General features: G+C 62.5%; 3 protein-coding genes across 3 annotated transcripts; 2 read left to right on the forward strand and 1 right to left on the reverse strand.

Moving 5' to 3' along the window:
• Positions 1 to 975: 975 nt before the first annotated feature.
• VPS72 (vacuolar protein sorting 72 homolog) lies at positions 976 to 6,887 on the reverse strand. Its single transcript, XM_027743092.2, has 6 exons — positions 6,756 to 6,887; positions 5,788 to 5,940; positions 5,141 to 5,252; positions 4,111 to 4,290; positions 2,661 to 2,799; positions 976 to 1,546 (listed from the first exon to the last, which is right to left on the reverse strand). Exons 1-6 carry the CDS (start codon positions 6,870 to 6,872, stop codon positions 1,141 to 1,143), a joined length of 1,107 nt encoding a protein of 368 aa, XP_027598893.1. The 5' UTR covers positions 6,873 to 6,887; the 3' UTR covers positions 976 to 1,140.
• A 1,053-nt stretch (positions 6,888 to 7,940) lies between these two features.
• LOC113992313 (Fc receptor-like protein 3) lies at positions 7,941 to 12,521 on the forward strand. The gene is made up of 9 exons (XM_039390590.1): positions 7,941 to 7,966; positions 8,883 to 9,157; positions 9,424 to 9,663; positions 9,779 to 10,057; positions 10,516 to 10,782; positions 10,888 to 11,226; positions 12,101 to 12,122; positions 12,207 to 12,289; positions 12,410 to 12,521. The coding sequence occupies exons 1-9, from the start codon at positions 7,941 to 7,943 to the stop codon at positions 12,517 to 12,519; spliced, it is 1,641 nt and encodes a 546-aa protein (XP_039246524.1). The 3' UTR covers positions 12,520 to 12,521.
• A 1,108-nt stretch (positions 12,522 to 13,629) lies between these two features.
• PIP5K1A (phosphatidylinositol-4-phosphate 5-kinase type 1 alpha) lies at positions 13,630 to 19,034 on the forward strand (the record flags this gene model as incomplete). The annotated part of the gene is made up of 4 exons (XM_039390591.1): positions 13,630 to 13,687; positions 16,977 to 17,011; positions 17,505 to 17,582; positions 18,656 to 19,034. Coding segments are annotated over exons 1-4 (550 nt in total), but the record flags the coding sequence as incomplete, so codon positions are not given.
• Positions 19,035 to 19,827: the final 793 nt, after the last annotated feature.

Raw genomic sequence — 19,827 nt, forward strand, 5'->3', positions numbered from 1 at the left:
TATCCCGCTTCTCTCCGGGTGTTATCCCGGTGTTATCCCCCTTCTATCCGGGCGTTATCCCGGTGTTATCCCGCTTCTATCCGGGTGTTATCCCGGTGTTATCCCGCTTCTATCCAGGCGTTATCCCGGCTGTATCCCGCTTCCATCCCCGCCGTTATCCTGGTTGTATCACGTTTCTATCCCGGTTGTATCCCAGTTTTATCCCGTTTCTATCCTGGCACTATCCTGGCTGTTATCCTGCTCCCATCCCCACTGTTATCCTGGTTGTATCCCGTTTCTATCCCAGCACTATCCCAGCTGTTATCCCACTCCCATCCCTGCCATCCCCTGGCGCTATCCCGGTTTTATCCCGTTTCCATCCCGGCGCTATCCCGACTGTATCCCGCTCCCATCCCCGCTGTTATCCTGGTTATACCCTGTTTCTATCCCGGCTGTTATCCCACTCCCATCCCCGCCATCCCCTGGCACTATCCTGGTTTTATCCCGTTTCTATCCCGGCTGTTATCCCACTCCCATCCCTGCCATCCCCTGGCACTATCCCGGTTTTATCCCATTTCTATCCCGGCTGTTATCCCACTCCCATCCCCTGGCGCTATCCCGGTTTTATCCCATTTCTATCCTGGCTGTTATCCCACTCCCATCCCCGCCATCCCCTGGCGCTATCCCGGTTTTATCCCGTTTCTATCCCGGCTGTTATCCCGACTGTTATCCCGACTGTATCCCGCTCCCATCCCCGCTGTTATCCTGGTTATACCCTGTTTCTATCCCGGCTGTTATCCCACTCCCATCCCCGCCATCCCCTGGCACTATCCTGGTTTTATCCCGTTTCTATCCCGGCTGTTATCCCACTCCCATCCCTGCCATCCCCTGGCACTATCCCGGTTTTATCCCATTATCTGTATCCCGCTCCCATCCCCGCTGTTATCCTGGTTATACCCTGTTTCTATCCCGGCTGTTATCCCACTCCCATGCCATCCCCTGGTGCTTATCCTGGTTTTATCCCGTTTCTATCCCGGCTGTTATCCCACTCCCATCCCTGCCATCCCCTGGCGCTTTCCCGGTTTTATCCCGTTTCCATCCCGGCCGTTCTCCCGCTCCCTCCCCGCCGTTATCCCACCATTCTCCCGCCGTTCCCTCGGCTCAGGCGCTGGGAACGCTCTGTTTGATGACGATCTTCTGCCTTCCCGGCCGGGCCGTGGCCGCTCCGGCTCCTCCGGGAGCGGCTCCGGGATCGGGAGGCGCCGGAATTCCCAGGGAGGCTCCGGGCAGGCCGTGGGCCGTGATGTACTTCTTGTAGGCCTCGCGGATGATGCGGAAGGCTCGGATGCTGGAGTAGGGAATGTCGGTGACGGGGTCCCGGTACAGGGCCGGCCGGTGGGTCACCGGGCACAGCTCCCGCACCGGCAGCCGGGGGGGTTTGGATTTCGGGAAGAAGCGCTCGAAGGTCTCGTCGTCGCTGAAGGAGATGAAGGTCCGGGAGCACTTCCCGTAGGGAGAAGGGTCGGAGGAGGGCGGAGGAGGAGGAGGAGGGGGGTCCTGCTCCAGCCTGGGGGAGGGAAAAGGGAGAGGGTAAAAGTGGGATGGAGGGGCTGGGAGTTGGGATTCAGGGGATCTGAGGGGCCCGGAATCCCTGGGTTGGGATCCCTGGGTTGGGATCCCTGGGTTGGGATTAGGGTTGGGATTAGGGTTGGGATTCGGGTTGGAATTCAGGGCCTTCCCCCCCAGGACTGCAGTCTGGGATTCGGGGGCTCCAAGGTGCAGGGAATCCCTGGGTTGGGATTCAGGTTGGGATCCCTGAGTTGAGCACTTCCCGTAGGGAGAAGGGTCGGAGGAGGGCGGAGGAGGAGGAGGAGGGGGGTCCTGCTCCAGCCTGGGGGAGGGAAAAGGGAGAGGGTAAAAGTGGGATGGAGGGGCTGGGAGTTGGGATTCAGGGGATCTGAGGGGCCCGGAATCCCTGGGTTGGGATTCAGAGCCTCCCACCAGGACTGGAGTCTGGGATTTGGGATTTGGGGGCTCCGAGGTGCAGGGAAAGCTGCTGCTCCCTGGGTTGGGATCCCTGGGTTGGGATCCCTGGGTTGGGATCCCTGGGTTGGGATCCCTGGGTTGGGATTCAGGTTGGGATCCCTGGGTTGGGATTCAGAGGGTCCCCCCCAGGACTGAAGTCTGGGATTTGGGATTCAGGGGCTCTGAGGGGCAGGGAAAGCTGCTGCTCCCTGGGTTGGGATCCCTGGGTTGGGATTCAGGTTGGGATCCCTGGGTTGGGATTCAGAGCCTCCCCCCTCCAGGACTGGAGTCTGGGATTTGGGGGCTCCGAGGTGCTGGAAAACCTGCTTTTCCCTCTCCAAAACGGGACGGAGCCTGGGTTGGGATTGGGGTTGGGATTCAGCGCCCAGGGGACCCCCAGGGTGGGCTCAGCTGCCAAATCTGCTCCCGAGACCGGGATTTGGGGGGGTCCAAGGCATTCATCCCTTCCCGTGGCAGGACAGAGCCCGGAGAGGAATCCAGGTTGGGATTCAGCCCCCAGGAGACCCCCAGGGTGGGCTCCCGGTGCCGGAATGTCGGAACTCGGGCTCTCTCAGGTGCTCCCCTCCCTCTCCCCCCTTTCCCTCAGGGCTGGATCCATCCTGGGAATCACGGGGGGGAGGGGGGTCCCCACTGACCCCTCGACGTCCAGGAGGTGCCGGGGGGGCTCCGGGATGACGGGCATGGCCAGGGACAGGTACCGGATCACGGGCCCCACGCACTGACGCTTCTTCTGCACCTGCTTCTTCTTGTCGGCCTCCAGGCGCTCGTAGTTCTCTGGGAACGGCGGGATCGGAGCCGGGAAAGGAGGGGGGGGGAAAGGTCAGGGCCTGGCTCACACCCCCCAGCCTGGGGACGCGGCTCCTGGAGCTGTTCCAGGGGGCCCTGTGCCATTCCAGGCACCTCTGTGAAATCCCAGGGGGCCCCGTGCCTTTCCAAGGATCCCCTGTGCCATTCCAAGAATCCCTGTGTCACTCCAGGGGGCCTGGAGCCATTCCAGGGGTCCCTGTGCCACTCCAGGCACCCCTGCGAAAATTCCAGGGGGCCCTGCACCATTCCAGGGAGCCTGGAGCCATTCCAAGGTCCCTGTGCCATTCCAAGAATCCCTGTGCCATTCCAAGGACCCCTGTGCCACTCGAGGGTCCCTGTGCCATTCCAAGGACCCCTGTGCCATTCCAGGGGTCCTGGCACTGTTCCAGAGGTCCCTGTGCCATTCCAAGAATCCCCTGTGCCACTCCAGGGGGTCCTGGCACTGTTCCAGGGGTCCCTGTGCCATTCCAGGCATCCCTGTGACATTCCAAGGATCCCTTTTCCCTCCCAGCTCCACTCCAGGGATCCCTGGGCCATTCCAGGGATCCGATTTCCCTCCAGCTCCATCCTCAGGGTCCCTGTGCCATTCCAAGCATCCCTCCCCCCACATCCCAGCTCCATTCCAAGGATCCCTGTGACATTCCAGGCATCCTTTCCCCTTCCCCCCCCCCCCCTCCAGCTCTGTTCCAGGGATCCTGGTGCCATTCCAAGGATCCCATTCCCCTCCCCATCCCTGGCTCCATTCCAGTGGTCTCTGTGCCATTCCAAGAATCCCTGTCCCATTCCTGGATCCCAGCCCCGTTCCCAGGATCCCAGGGCTCACCCAGGGAGCGCAGGTTGATCTTCTCTGTGATTCCCAGTCCCATTCCCAGGATCCCAGCCCCATTCCCAGGATCCCAGCCCCATTTCCAGATCCCAAATCTCACCCAGGGAGCGCAGGTTGATCTCCTCAGTGATTCCCAGCCCCATTCCCAGGATCCCAGCCCCATTCCCAGATCCCAAATCTCACCCAGGGAGTGCAGGTTGATCTCCTCTGTGATTCCCAGCCCCATTCCCAGGATCCCAGCCCCATTCCCGGGATCCCAGCCCCATTCCCAGATCCCAGAGCTCACCCAGGGAGCGCAGGTTGATCTCCTCTGTGATTCCCAGCCCCATTCCCGGATCCCAGCCCCATTCCCAGGATCCCAGAGCTCACCCAGGGAGCGCAGGTTGATCTCCTCAGTGATTCCCAGCCCCATTCCCAGGATCCCAGCCCCATTCCCAGATCCCAGAGCTCACCCAGGGAGCGCAGGTTGATCTCCTCCGTGATTTTGGCCTCCTCCAGCAGCTCCTCCTGGGTCAGGGGCCTCTCGTAGCTCGTTCCCCCTTTTTTCCTCTTGGACTGGACCTGGCGCTCCTGGAGCCTCAGGAACGTTTGCCGCGTGTGCTCCGTGGTCGACTGGCGCATGTGCTTCCTGCCTGCGGAAAACCGGGATTGGGAACGGCACCCGGGAACATCCTGGGACAGCACTCCCAGCCTGGAGCACTGGGAGCATCCTGGGAGCCCATTCCCAACCCCTGGAGCACTGGGAGCATCCTGGGAGCCCATTCCCAACCCCTGGAGCACTGGGAGCTCTCCTAGAGGATCCCATTCCTGACCCCTGGAGCACTGGGAGCTCTCCCAGAGGATCCCATTTCTAGCTTTCCCAGAGGATCCCATTCCCAACCCCTGGAGCACTGGGAGCATCCTGGGAGCCCATTCCCAACCCCTGGAGCACTGGGAGCTCTCCCAGAGGATCCCATTCCCAACCCCTGGAGCACCAGGAGCTCTCCCAGAGGATCCCATTCCCAACCCCTGGAGCACCGGGAGCTCTCCCAGAGGATCCCATTTCTAGCTTTCCCAGAGGATCCCATTCCCAACCCCTGGAGCACTGGGAGCTCTCCCAGAGGATCCCATTCCCAACCCCTGGAGCACCAGGAGCTCTCCCAGAGGATCCCATTCCTGACCCCTGGAGCACTGGGAGCTCTCCCAGAGGATCCCATTTCCAGCTTTCCCAGAGGATCCCATTTCCAACCCCTGGAGCACTGGGAGCTCTCCCAGAGGATCCCATTTCCAGCCTGGATCACCGTGACCCCGTTTCCAGTCTGGATCACCAGGAGCTCTCCCAGAGGATCCCATTTCCATCCCAGCACTTGGAGTTCTCCAGGACCCCGTTTCCGACCTGGCTCCCCGGGAGCTCTCCCAAAGGGTCCCATGTCCGTCCCAGACCCCAATGTCCCTCCTCCCAGCCCGTCTGCCCATTCCCAGCCCATCCCATTCCACACTCACTGTCTCCCACGTCATCCTGGAGCTCCAGGGGGATGGATTTCACCTCCCGAGGTTTTTGGGATCCCCCTCGGGGCCCCTCCGGCTTCTTGGGCCGGAGGCTCTTCAGGGGCTCCTGCGGGACGAGACCCAGACCGTGAGCCAGGAAAAAACCCAAATCCATGGATTCGGCCCCGCTTTTCCCAGCAGGAGCTCTCTGCACCCGGTAGGCCTTGGTGAGGACGTGGCCAAGAGCCAAGAAATCCCAAATCCATGGATTTGGCCCTGCTTTTCCCAGGAGGAGCTCTCCGTACCCAGCAGGCCTTGGTGAGGGCACAGCCAAGAAAACCCCAAATCCATGGATTTGGTGTCGCTTTTCCCAGGATAAGCTCTCATACCCGCTAGGCTTTGGTGAAGACATAACCAAGAGCCAAGGAAACCCCAAATCCATGGATTTGGCCCCGCTTTTCCCAGGATAAGCTCTCATACCCACTAGGCCTTGGTGAGGACACAACCCAGAGCCAAGGAATCCCCAAACCCATGGATTTGGCCCCGCTTTTCCCAGGATAAGCTCTCATACCTGCTAGGCCTTGGTGAAGACATAACCAAGAGCCAAGGAAACCCCGAATCCATGGATTTGGCCCCGCTTTTCCCAGGATAAGCTCTCGTACCCGGTAGGCCTTGGTGAGGACGCGGCGGCGCCGCCGGGGCTCGGCCTCGTCCTGGTCACTGCCCGGCTCGTCCCCCTCGTCGATGTCGAAGTCCGAGTCCACCTCGTCCTCCGTGTCCGAGTGTTCCCCCCGGTACTCGTCATCCCCGGATTCCTGCGGGATAACGGGGATGGATCAGCTTGGAGAGACCACAGAGAATCCCCCTTGGGCTCGTCATCCCCGGATTCCTGCGGGATAACGGGGATGGATCAGCATGGAGAACCCTGGGAGATCCCCCCTGGACTCGTCATCCCCGGATTCCTGCGGGATAACGGGGATGGATCAGCTTGGAGAGACCACAGAGATCTTGGGAGAGCCCTCCTGGACTCGTCACCCCCGGATTCCTGCAGGATAACAAGGATGGATCAGCATGGAGAGACCATAGAGATCCCTCCTGGGCTCGTGATTCCTGGATTCCTGCGGGATAACAAGGATGGATCAACATGGAGAGACCACAGAGATCCCTCCTGGGACTCGCCATCCCCGGATTCCTGCAGGATAAGGGGGATAGGTGAGTATGGAGAACCCTGGGAGATCCCTCTGGGACTCGTCATCCCCGGATCCCTGCGGGATAACGGGGATGGGTCAGCATGGAGAGACCACAGAGATCCCGAATGCTCCTTTCGGGACTCGCCACCCCCGGATTCCTGCGGGATAACGGGAATGGCTCATCCCGGTTGTCCCCCGGAGCCCCCCGAGGGGTCTCGGTCCCCTCGCAGCCCCCCCGTGCCCCGGGACCCCCCGTGCCCGTCCCCCCTCTCCCCGGACACCTCGTCGAACCCGCCGTAGGTGCTCCGGTAGAGCTCCTCGTCCTCCTCCTCGGCCCGCAGCAGCCCCGAGAGCCGGTTCCCGGTCCCCCCACCCCCCCGGTACCCCCGGTCCCCCCGGTCCCCCCGGTCTCTCCGCTCCCCCCCTTCGTGCCCAGACACCTCGTTGAAGCCGCCGTAGGTGGTCTGGTAGAACTCGTCCTCCTCCTCGGCCTGCAGCAGCCCCGACAGCCGGTTCCCGGCCGTTCTGCGCGGGGCGCGACCCTCCGCCAGGCTCATCTCGGCGCTCGGCTGCGCGTCCTGCCGGGGCTCCGGAGGGGGGGGGGGGGGGAGCGAGAGAGCGCCGAGCGATCGATGGAGGGAGGGGGGTGGCGCCGCCCAGCGGGGGGAAGGGGGAACTGCGAGTGACGTCATGTGATGGAGTGACGTCATTGGATGTCCCTCCATGTCCCCACTGTGTCCACACCGTCTTTCCCGATGTCCCCCCTATGTCCCACCGCGTCCCCACGTGTCCCCACTGTGTCCCCCAATGTCCCCATCATGTCCTTCCATGTCCCCCCGTCACCACCATGTCCCCCCATCACCACCATGTCCCCCCAATGTCCCCCCGTGTCCCCCCAATGTCCCACTGTGTCCCACTGTGTTCCCACTGTGTCCCTTCATGTCCTTCCATGTCCCCCCGTCCCACCCTGTGTCTCCACTGTGTCCCCCCCCATGTCCCCCCAATGTCCCCTCATGTCCCCCCATGTTCCACCATGTCCCCCCAATGTCCCATCATGTCCCACCATGTCCCCACATGTCCCCACTGTGTCCCCCCATGTCCGAACTGTGTCCCCCCGTGTCCCCACTCTGTCCCCCCATGTCCGAACTGTGTCCCCCCATGTCCCCACTATGTCCCCCCATGTCCCCCCCATGTCCCTGTTGTGTCCCCCCAATGTCCCACCACGTTCCTCCATGTCCCCTCGACCCCCCCATGTACCCCTTGTGTCCCCCCATATCCCCCCCATGTCCCCACTCTGTCACCCCAAAGTCCCCCCATGTCCCCCCCATGTCCCTGTTGTGTCCTCCCAATGTCCCACCATGTCCCCCCCATGTCCACACCATGTCCCCACCATGTCCCTGTTGTGTCCTCCCAATGTCCCACCATGTCCCCACCCTGTCCCCATGTATCCCCAATGTGTCCCCACCATGTCCCACCCTGTCCCTGCTATGTCCCCACCCTGTGCCACCCCCACGTGGGTGACAGAAGTGACACCGTTTCCTTCCTCTTTTTGTCCCCAGGAGCCCCGGGGAGGTGACAGGTGGCCCCGGTGGGGTGTGACACCACCCTGGATGGGGGGCACCGGGATGGCCGGGGACGTGGCACTGCTCCTGTGGGGTGAGTGTCCCCTGGGGTCCCCAAGGCCACCGGAGCTCGGCCAGGGGGGTGGCCTTGGGGACAGGAACAGGGAGACAGGAACGGGGGACAGGAATGGGGGGACAGGGGTGTGGGGACAGGCACCATGGGTCTGGAGCAGCTCTGGGGACAGGGACAGGGGGACGGGGGAACAGGGATGTAGGGACAGGGACACAAACACCACGTGGACAGGCCGTGGGAACAGGTGTCGTGGGAATGGGATCACGGGCACGGGGACAGGGGGATGTGGCTGTGGGGACAGGGATAGGGGGAATGGGATCACGGGCACGGGGACAGGGGGATGTGGCTGTGGGGACAGGGGGATGTGGCTGTGGGGACAGGGGCTCTGGGGCTGGTGGAGGTGCTCTGTGCCAGCACAGGGTGTCCGTGGTGTCCCCATCCCCAGGGTGACCGTGACGTCCCCGTGTCCAGGGTGTCTCCCCAGTGTCCCCATCCCCAGGGTGACCACGATGTCCCCATGTCCCCCCCTCAGCCCGGGATGTCCCCAGTGTCCCCATGCCCAGGGTGACCACGACCCATGATGTCCCCATCCCCGGGGTGTCCGTGGTGTCCCCATGCCTGGGGGTTGCTGCTGTGTCCCCACATCCCCCCCTCAGCCCGGGGTGTCCCCAGTGTCCCCGTCCCCACCCGGATGTGGTTTGTGGCACAAACACGTCCCCTGATCCCTCCAGGGACCTCTTGGGGACCGTCCCCCATCACTTTCCCACGAGAACCGGTGTCCCCACGGGCACAGTTTGGGGACAGCCCCCACTGTCCCCGTGGTGCCACCCCCACCCAGCCCCTCTCACTTCTCCCTTCCAGCCCAGGCCCTGATCCTCGCTGGTGAGTCCTCGAGGGGGGGGATGGCGTGTCCCCCGCCCCGCTGTCCCCAGCCCCGCGGTGGCCCTGGCAGGCTGGTGTCCCCTGTCACCCGCAGGCGCCCAGACCACCCAGCTCCTGCTGGATCCCCCCTGGACGCCGGCGGTGCTGTGGGACGAGGTGACCCTGACCTGCCAGGGCTCGGGGACCCCCGGGGACACCACCTGGTTCAAGAACGGGCGGCCCTGGGGGCAGAAGGGACGCGACAGTGTCCTTGTCACCAAGGAAGGCACCTACGAGTGTCACAGAGACGGCACCGGGTTCAGCCCCACCGTGCTCGTGTTAGACGGTGAGGGGGGACGAAGTGGGTGTCTGGGGGGCTCCGTGGGTGTCACCCCCCTCGTGTGACGTTCTGGTGCGCTCGGGGACACCCCGGCACCCCTGGGCACCCCTGGGCACCCCTGGGCACCCCTGCCACATCCTGCTGCCAGTGCCCCCAGTGCCATGGGAACACCCTCCCCCCCGAGGTCCCCGGTGCGATGGGACCCCCTGAGGTCCCCGGTGCGATGGGACCCCCTGAGGTCCCCGGTGCGACGGGACCCCCGTGTCCCGCAGACTGGCTGGTGCTGCAGGTCCCGGCGGGGCCGCTGCTGGAGGGGGACAACGTGACCCTGCGCTGCCGGGCCTGGGAGAGCTTCATCACCCGGGTGCGGTTCTACCACGAGGGGAAGGAGCTGCGGGGGTCCCTGGAGGGGATGCAGCTGTCCCTGCCCCCGCTGCAGCTGCACCACGGGGGTCGGTACCTCTGCAAGAGCACGTACAGGCTGTCGGTGGAGGTGACAGTGACAGTGCACGGTGAGCACCCCCAGAGCCCGGAGCCGACACCCCCAGAGCCCGGAGCCGACACCCCCAGCACCCCTCCGCACCGGACTCGTGCTCACCATCCCCCCATCCCCTGTCTCCTTCCCAGAGCTCTTCCCGGTGCCGGTGCTGGAGGGTCCCTCCGAGCCCACCGAGGGGTCCCCCCTGAATCTCCGGTGCCGCAGCCCCCCCAGCCCCCTGCGGCCCCGCGCCCGCCTCCTGCACCTCTTCTACCGGGACGGGGTGCTGGTGGGGGGCCCGCAGGGGTCCCCCCAGCTCCACGTGCCCGCCGTGGGGGTCTCCCACTCGGGGGGTTACACGTGCGAGGTGCGCTCCGGGGACGGTTCCGTGCGGAAGAGCAGCGCCCGGCTCCGCCTCGCGGTGCGCAGTGAGTGCGGGCACGGGGGGACACCCCCACAGCCCCCCCGGGGACCCCCTTCCCTCCCGACATCCCACCCCGCTTCCCGGCTCCCCGCTCCGCCCTCTGCTCTGCCTTCCAGCCCCGGGTCCTTCCCCCCCTCCCTGTGTCCCCTAATCTGCCCCTGGGGTCCCCCCACCCCTCTCTGAGCCCCCACATCCCTCCCTGAGGCCCCTCTGCCTCTCCTCCCCTGAGGTCCCCTGTCCCTCCCTGGGGTCCCTCAATGGTCCCCAGGTCCCCACACCCCTTCCTGGGTCCCTTCTCCCTCACTGGGGTCCCCTCTCTCCACCGTGTCCCCTCTCCCATCCGTGTCCCTCCCTGAGGTCCCTCAATGGTCCCCAGGTCCTCCTCCCCCTCTCTGGGTCCCTCCTCCCTCACTGGGGTCCCCCCCTCGCCGTGTCCCCCCTCCCACCCGTGTCCCCCCGCAGGGATCCCAGTCTCGGGGGTGTCCCTGTCGGCGCAGCCCCCGGGGGGGCGGGTGGCACTGGGTGACCTGCTGGCGCTGAGCTGCGCGGTGGCCGCGGGGACAGGCCCCCTGTCCTTCTCCTGGCACCGGGGGGGCTCGGCCTCGCCCCTGGGCACCGGCCCCCGCCTCGAGCTGCGCGTCGGGGGCGAGGACAGCGGCCACTACCAGTGCCGGGTCACCGACGGGGACAGCGCGGCCCAGAGCCCCCCCCTGCGTGTCACCGTGCTGGGTGAGCGGGACCCCCGGGCTGGGGGTGACCCCCCATCCCAGTCACCCCACCCCATCCCAGCCATCCCTCCCCCCCGGCTTCAGGTCCGTCTGTCCCCCCCCGCAGTGCCCGTGGCCAACGCCACCATCACCCCCGTGGCCAACGCCACCGTCCCCCCCGTGGCCGATGCCACCCCCGTCCCCCCGGCCCACCGGGTGGGCACCGGCGCCCCGGTGACCCTGCGCTGCTCGGTGCGGGCGGGCTCGGCCCCCGTGACCTTCTGGTGGCTGCGGGACGGGCGGGAGGTGGCCCGGGGGCCCCTCCTGGCGCTCGGGGACGCGGAGCCGCGACATTCCGGCACCTACCGCTGCGTGGCCACCAACCAGCTGGACGGGCACCGCGTGTTCCGGGCGCTCAGCCCCGAGCTGGCCCTGCTGGTGACACCGCGGGGACACCGGGACACAGGTGGGGTCGCTCGGGGTCGCTGGGGGGGTGACGGGGCACGGCGGTTTGTCCCTCTGTGTCCCCGGTGGGCACAGACGGGACGGGGCACGGGTGGAGTCACTGGGGGGGGCTGGGTGATCCCCGTTTGTCCCCGCTCCGTCCCCGGGGGTGGCACAGAGGGGACGGGGCACGGGTGGGGTCACCCGGGGTCTCCGGGGGTGCAGGACCCCCCGGGGTGCCAGGTGACCCCTCTGTGTCCCCCTCTGTCCCCAGCAGTGGCCGCGGGGGTCGGCGGGTCCCTCCTGTTCCTGCTCCTGCTCCTGGGTGTCATCGGGGGGTGGCACCGGTGGCACCGCCGGGGTGGGTGACTATGGGGGGGGGGACAGCGGTCCTGGGGTGGGGGGAAGCCCCCCCGGTTTGGGGGGTGATGGGGTGGCACCCACAGACCCCCTTTAGAGGGACTGAGCCCCCCATGACCTCGGCTCAGGGCCCTGGGGGGCTCAGGGGGGATTTTGGAGGGTCTTAGGGGAACTCTTGGGGTGTCCCATGGGGGGCCTTGAGGAATCCTGGGGGGTACCGGGGGCTCCTGGGGGAGGGTGGGGAGGTCCTGGAGGGTCGTGCAGGGACTTGGGGGGATCTTCAGGGATCCTGGGGGAGTTTGGGGGGTCGCCCCTCCCTGCCAAGCTCGAGGTTCTGGGGGTTCAGGGGGCCCAGGGGTTCCAGGGGTGTCGGGGGTACCGGGGTGGTTCTGGGGGGGCTTTGGGGTTGCTTGGGTGTCCTGGGGGGAGATCGGGGGTCCGCTGGGGGTTCAAGGGTCCCGGGTGGGGGGGTTAGGAGGGTTCAGGGGTCCTGGGGACCCCCCAGTCACATCGAACCCCCTCCTTTTTTCTTTCAGCTTCCAGGAAAACCCAGGACAGGTGAGTGGGGGGGGGCCTCGTGCCGTGACCCCCATTTCCCCCCTCCCCCAGGAACACCCCCCTCACCCCCCCTTATCCCCACAGGGCCCCCCCGGACCTCCAAACCCCCCCGGAGGAGGAGGGGGAGGTGCTTTACGCCGACGTCACGGTCACTGAGCGGGCAGGGGGTGAGTATGGGGGGCTGGAGGGGGGACACAGGGACACGTCACCCACGGGGGGGGACAGGGACATGCCCCCCACATGGTGTCACCCCTTCCACGGGTCCCCCCAACCGGTTTCTCTCCCAGCAGCCCCCCGGGGGTCCCGCAGTGACCCCCCCCAGGTGACCTACGCGGAGCTGCCGGGACCCCGCGGGCGCCACCGGGACTCCAGTGACAGCTACGAGAACGTGCTGTGACACTGGGAGGGCACTGGGGGGCACTGGGAAGGGCACTGGGAGCACTGGGGGGCACTGGGAAGGGCACTGGGAGCGCTGGGGGGAACTGGGAGCACTGGAGACACTGGGGGCACTGAGGGGCACTGTGTTGCCCTTCCCAGTGCCTCTCCATCGATCCCAGTGCCCCCAGCGCCCCCCATGCCCCTCCCAGTGCCCCCAGTGCCCCCCATGCCCCTCCCAGTGCCCCCAGTGCGGCCAAGCCGAAGGTGCCCAAGGGGCAAATAAACAAATTTTTTTTATTTTTATTTTTCTTTCTCTTTCCTTGTTCATCCCAAACTCTCCCTTTTCCTTCAGGGACGTGCCTTTATCTCCCTCCGTTGGGGGGGCTTTTCCAGCTGATTCTCCCACCCCTGCCCAGCTGGGAACTGTGACGTCAGGGATTGGGGGTGTCACACACTGGGGGTGTGGCCCAGTGACGTCACAGGGTGTGTGTGTGTGCGTGCTGCCGTGACGTCATGGGTTGTGGGTGTCAGGCATGGGGGGCTCTGTGACGCCACAGGATGGGGGTGTGTGCTCCTGTGATGTCACAGTTTCAGGATGTGGGTCTGTGACGTCACAGGACGGGGGCGTCAGGCATTGGGGCTGTGCCTCTGTGACGTCACACATCGGGGTGACCCTATCGGGTGTGGCTCGGTGACGTCACTCACCCTGGCCCCGCCCCCTCTTGGCGTCACGGGGAAAGCACTGTGTGCGGTGACATCACACTGTGACGTCACAGAGTGACGACACTCCGCCCCCGCCCGTCACGTGACTCTGTGGGAGGGGGTGTGGCTCTGCCCGCTCCGCGCATGCGTCCTGCGCGCCCGGCCGCGTGTCCCCCGCTCCCCCCCAACTCCCCGCGGCCGCCAGGGGGCGTGACCGAGGCGGGAGTGGGCGTGGCTTTGCCCGGACGGGGCGGAGCCGGGCGAGAAGGGGGGGTGCCTTCTATCCCTTTAGTGGGCGTGGCTTGGCGATACGGGGCAGATCCGGAGGGGCGTGGTCTCGCCTTGCGTGGGCGTGTCCTGTCCCGCAGTGGGCGTGTCCGGCTTGGGCGTGGGGAGGGTGGGGGGGGGTGAGCGCGCGCGCTCCAAGATGGCGGCGGCGGGGCCCGAGTCCGGCGGGAGCAGCGGGAGCAGCGGCGGCTTCGGCGGTACCGACCGGGAACGGGGACGGGAACGGGCCGGGGAAGGGCCGGCGGGGCTCCCGGGGGCCCCGCGGGGGGCGAGGGGGGCGGCTTTGGGGGCGTTAAGGGGTGAGCGGGGGCGGGGGAGGGTGTGGGCGCTGAGGGGGCTCTGAGGGCTGGGGGGGGCGGGGGGGTGAGGGGGGATTTTTGGGGGTTATTTGGGGCGTTTTTGGGAGCGCGGGGGTTGTGAGATTGCGGGGCTGAGGGGGATGATGGGGTGTGAGGGGGGTCTGGGGGGGCGGGAAGGGCGGGGGTGCCCTGAGGGCCTGGGGGGTCCGTGGGCGGCTGAGAGTGGTTTTTGGGGGGTCTTTAGGGCTGAGGAGGCTCCGAGGGCCTGAGAGGCCTGTGCGATGAGGGGGGCTTTGGGGGTGTTTAGGGTATTTTTTGGGGGTGCGGTGGGTGTAGGACTGTGGGGCTCTGAGATGCTTGGGAGGTTCGTGAGGGGTGTTTTTTTTGGGGGGGAAGGGTGTTGTGTCTTCGGAGGGTTATTTTGGGGTCTTGGGGGGGGGTCTGGAGCTGCCCGAGAGGGGTCTGGGGTTCCATGGGGTGGGTCGGGAGCATTTTGGGGGGGTCTGGGGGTCCCCTGGGGGGGTCTGGGTGGCCATGGGGGGTCTGGGGGTGGGGGGGGTCTGGGGGTCCCCCGAGGGGGTCTGGGTGGGCCATGAGGGGTCTGGGGGGCCATGAGGGGGTCTGAGGGTGCCATGGGGGGGTGTGGGGGTGCCATGGGGGGGTGTGGGTGTGCCATGGTGGGGACTGGGGGTGCCCTGAGGGGGTCTGGGGGTGCCATGAGGGCGTCTGGGTGTGCCATGAGGGGGTCTGAGGGTCCCCTAGGGGGGTCTGGGGGGCCATGAGGGGGTCTGGGGGTGCCATGAGGGGGTCTGGGGGGCCATGAGGGGGTCTGGAGGGTGGCCACGGGGAGGTCTGGGGGGGCCCTGGGGGGGTCGGGGTGCCATGGGGGGTCTGGGGGTGCCCTGGGGGGGTCTGGGGGTGCCCTGGGGGGGTCTGGGGGTGGCCAGGAGGGGGTCCTGGTGTGCCATGAGGGTGTCTGGGGTCCCCTGGGGGGTCGGGGGGTCCCCCTGTGGGGGGTCTGAGGGTCCCTGGGGGGGTCTGGGGGTGCATGGGTAGGGTCGGGGGTGGCCATGTGGGGTCTGGGGGTGCCATGAGGGGGTCTGGGTGTGCCATGAGGGGGTCTGAGGGTCCCCTGGGGGGGTCTGGGGGTCCCCTGGGGGGGTCTGAGGGTCCCCTGGGGGGGTCTGGGGGTGCCATGGGGGGGTCTGGGGGTGCCATGGGGGGGTCTGGAAGTGCCATGGGGGGGTCTGGGGGTGCCCTGAGGGAGTCTGGGGGTGCCAGGGGGGGTCTGGGGATGCCATGAGGGGGTCTGGGGGTGCCCTGAGGGGGTCTCGGGGTGCCATGGGGGGGTCTGGGGGTGCCATGGGAGGGTCTGAGGGTGCCATGGGGGGGTCTGGGGGTGCCATGGGGGGGTCTGGGTGTGCCCTGGGGGGATCCAGAGCTGCCCTTTCCCCATGGAAAGTGTGGCCTGGGCCCCTTCCCTGGGAAAAACAGGGATTTTAGGGGGGTTCAAACCCCCCCCCTAAAAAAAGGGGGGGCTCGGGTGGGTTTGGAAGGTGTGTGGGGGGGTTTTGGTGCCAAACTGGGAAATTCGACTCCCGGTTCCCGGCGATGAGTCAGGGACACCCCTCCGGGGGGGGAGCAGGGCCGGGAAACCCAAATTGGGATCAAAATCCCCCCTCCCGGAATCTGGGAATGCTCGGGGGGGAGGGGGGGGGTTCCGTCTCCGAGGGGGGGCCTCGTTTGGACCCGCGGGAGGCAAAAAATCCCGTGGGAATAGAAACGTTAAAGCCCAAAAATCCAGGGCTTGGATTTGCTTGGCTCGCCCGGAGCGGGAGCCGGGGAGGGAATCCAGGGAAAGGGCTGGAAGGGCGGGGGGGGCCGGGAATTCCCGGGGGCGGGAGGAGCCACCGGGGGGGGGGGAGACCTCGTTTGGGGCGAATTGTGGCGCTTTTGGCGCTTCCAACCTGTGGCTGTTCCCCTTCCCTGCATTCCCGGGGGGATTCCAGCCCTAAATCCCCTTTTCCAACCTGTGGCTGTTCCCCTTCCCTGCATTCCCGGACCTAAATCCCCTTTTCCAACCTGTGGCCCTTCCCCTTCCCTGCATTCCCGGCGGGAATTCCAGCCCTAAATCCCTCTTTTCCCAAAGCCCCAAATCCCCTTAAATTCGGGCTCAGAAAATAAATAGATAAATATTTATATTTTTCATTATTTTTCAATTAAATAATTAAAATGACTGAATAGCGTTTAAAGCATTATCATTATTTATTGTTAACTAAGTAATTTAACTAATGGGTTTTATAAATTTTTGAATAATGAAAATAGTAAAATATTGGTTAAAATAAGTAATTAAATATTTGTCATTTATTGTTAATTAATGATTATTAATTAATGAAATAATTTCAGTAACAAATAATTAAATATTCATAATCCTTATTAATTAAATAATAAAAATAACTAAATATTGGTTGAAATAAATAACGAAAATATTTGTTATTATTTACTATTAATTAATGAAATAATTTAACAAACTAATAACTAAAATCAATAATTAAATATTTATAATTAATTTATTATTAATTAATTAAACATTTTAACAAATGAATAGCTGAAATAAGTAATTAAATATTTATAATTAAATAATTCATTGAAATAAATATTTGTCAATATCTATCAATTAAATAATTTAGCTAAGTAATAATTAAAATAAAATATTCATAATTTCAATCATTAATTAAATAATGAAAATTAATTATAAAAATTTATTATTATTATTATTATTATTATTAATTTATTAAGCAATTGAAGTAACTAATAAGTAAAACAAATAATTAAATATTTATTATTTATGATTATTAAACAAAATAACTAAAATAATTAAAATTTTATTAGTTATGATTACTTTTAAAACAAATAATTAAAATAACTAAATAATAATTAAAATAAATAGTCAAACCTTTATTATTATTTATCATAATTAATAATTAATTACTAAATAATTAAAATAATCATTAAAAATGAAATAATAATCTCAAGGGCCAGCCGGCAGGAATCCCTGGGAAGCCGGAATTCCATGGGAAGCGGGAAAAGGGGAGCTCAGGGCGGGGCTTTCCAACATTCCCAAGCCTTGGAATGGCTCTTTTTTTGGGGAATGACCCTCCCTGAGCGGGGCTTTTCCTCCTGGCAGGTTCTTCCACCGTCAAGAAATCCCTGACCCCCGAGGTAAGTCTGGGAGAATCCCGAATTCCAGGGGTTTTCCTGCTCCTTTCCCAAACCAGGCTTAAACCTGGGGGCAGCTTTTCCTTTGGGAAATTGGGAGAATCCCGAATTCCAGGGGTTTTCCTGCTCCTTTCCCAAACCAGGCTTAAACCTGGAAGCAGCTTTTCCTTTGGGAAATGGGGAGAATCCTGAATTCCAGGGGTTTTCCTGCTCCTTTCCCACCTCAGGGTTAAACCTGGGGGCAGCTTTTCCTTTGGGAAATGGGGAGAATCCTGAATTCCAGAGGTTTTTCCTGCTCCTTTCCCACCTCAGCCTTAAACCAGGGGGCAGCTTTTCCTTTGGAATTCCTGCTCCAAACCCCCCCAGTTTGTCCTGGAAAAACTCCCAATTAACGGGAAAACCCCCCAGATTATTCCAGTGGTTCCAGGCAGCAAAAATCCTCTCAAATATCCGGTTTTCCGTCCTCGGCTCTTCCCGGTTTTCCCTGTTTTCCCAGATGCCGGGAGGTTCCGGCCAGACCATCAGGAAGGGGCACAGAGGGGTGGATTCCACGGGGGAAACCACCTACAAAAAGGTAATTTTGGGGCGTTTTCCCCCCTTTTCCAGCTCCTTTATTCCCACTTTTTTCCCGAGGAATCGTGTGCCGGAAGGTCGGGAATGACGGGAAATCCCGAAGGGAAAAAAGGACCTTTTTGTGCTCTGGAGGGAGGGGGGGGTTTAAACCTCATTCCCAGGTCTCCTCTGGGAATATTCCCAGGGATTTTGGGATGTTCAGTAGGAAAAGGGATGAGGGGTTCAGGGATATTCCCAGGGATTCTGGGACGAGGGGTTTGGGGATATTCCCAAGGATGAGGGGTTTGGGGATATTCCCAGGGATTCTGGGACGAGGGGTTTGGGGATATTCCCAAGGATGAGGGGTTTGGGAATATTCCCGGGGACTTTGGGATGAGGGGTTTGGGAATATTCCCGGGGATTTTGGGATGTTCAGTAGGAAGGGATGAGGAGTTTGAGGATATTCCCAGGGGTTTCAGGATGAGGGGTTTGGGGATATTCCCAGGGATTTTAGAGATGTTCAGTAGGAAAAGGCATGAGGGGTTTGAGGATATTCCCAGGGTTTTTGGATGAGGGGTTTGGGGATATTCCCAGGGATTTAGGGATGAGGGGTTTGGGGATATTCCCAGGGATTTTGGGACGAGGGGTTTGGGAATATTCCCAGGGATTTTGGGCTGAGGGGTTTGGGGATATTCCCGGGGATTTCAGGATGTTCAATAGGAAGAGATGAGGGGTTTGGGGCCATTCCCAGGGATTTCGGGATGAGGGGTTTGGGGATATTCCCAGGGATTTCAGGACGAAGGGTTTAGGGATATTCCTGGGGACGAGGGGTTTGGGGATATTCCCAGGGATTTTGGGATGAGGGGTTTGGGGATATTCCCGGGGATTTCAGGATGTTCACTAGGAAGAGATGAGGGGTTTGGGGCCATTCCCAGGGATTTCGGGATGAGGGGTTTGGGGATATTCCCAGGGCCGAGGGGTTTGGGGATATTCCCGGGGATTTCAGGATGTTCAATAGGCAAAGGGACAATCCGGGAGCTTTTTACCTCCTTCCCATTCCCGGTTTCTCTCGGCTGCCCTGCCCTGGCCCCGCAGACGACGTCGTCGGCGCTGAAGGGCGCGATCCAGCTGGGGATCACCCACACCGTGGGCAGCCTGAGCACCAAGCCCGAGCGCGACGTGCTCATGCAGGACTTCTACGTGGTGGAGAGCATCTTCTTCCCCAGGTCCGGCGGTCCTGAAATCCCTGGGAATGGCCCCAAGTCCCTGGGAATGGCCCCAAGTCCCTGGGAATGGCCCCAAGTCCCTGGGAATGGCCCCAAGTCCCCGGGAATGTCCCCAAGTCCCTGGGAATGGCCCCAGATCCCCGGGAATGGCCCCAGATCCCCGGGAATGGCCCCAAGTCCCTGGGAATGGCCCCAAGTCCCTGGGAATGGCCCCAAGTCCCTGGGAATGTCCCCAGATCCCTGGGAAGGTCCCCAGATCCCTGCCCTGGGATGTCCCAGATCCCGGGGAATGTCCACCAGATCCCGGGGAAGGGCCGCCAAGTTCCCTGGGATGTGGCCCCAAGTCCCTGGAATGGCCCCAAGTCCCCTGGGAATGGCCCCAGAGCCCGGGGAATGGCCCCCAGTATACCGGGAATTGTGGCCCAAGATCCCTGGGAATGGGCCCAAGATCCCCGGGAATGTCCGCCCAAGTCCCCGGGGAATGTCCCCAAATCCCTGGGAATGGCCACAATCCCTGGGAATGGCCCCAGATCCTGGGAATGGCCCCAGATCCCCGGGAATGGCCCCAGATCCCCGGGAATGGCCCCAGATCCCCGGGAATGGCCCCAGATCCCCGGGAATGGCCCCAAGTCCCCGGGAATGGCCCCAAGTCCCCGGGAATGGCCCCAAGTCCCCGGGAATGGCCCCAAGTCCCCGGGAATGGCCCCAAGTCCCTGGGAATGGCCCCAGATCCCCGGGAATGGCCCCAAGTCCCTGGGAATGGCCCCAAGTCCCTGGGACTGTCCCCAGATCCCCGGGACTGTCCCCAGATCCCTGGGAATGGCCCCAAGTCCCCGGGAATGTCCCCAGATCCCCGGGAATATCCCCAGATCCCCGGGAATACCCCCAAACCCCTCAGCCCTGGGAATATCCCCAAACCCCTCGTCCTGAAATCCCTGGGAATATCCCCAAACCCCTCGGCCTTGGGAACATCCCCAAACCCCTCGTCCCTTTTCCTACTGAACATCTTTAAATCCCTGGGAACATCCCCAAACCCCTCAT

Source organism: Pipra filicauda, unplaced genomic scaffold (assembly GCF_003945595.2).
Source record: "Pipra filicauda isolate LSUMZ 115617 unplaced genomic scaffold, ASM394559v2 scaffold845_size90650_pilon, whole genome shotgun sequence".
Lineage (NCBI taxonomy): Eukaryota > Metazoa > Chordata > Aves > Passeriformes > Pipridae > Pipra > Pipra filicauda.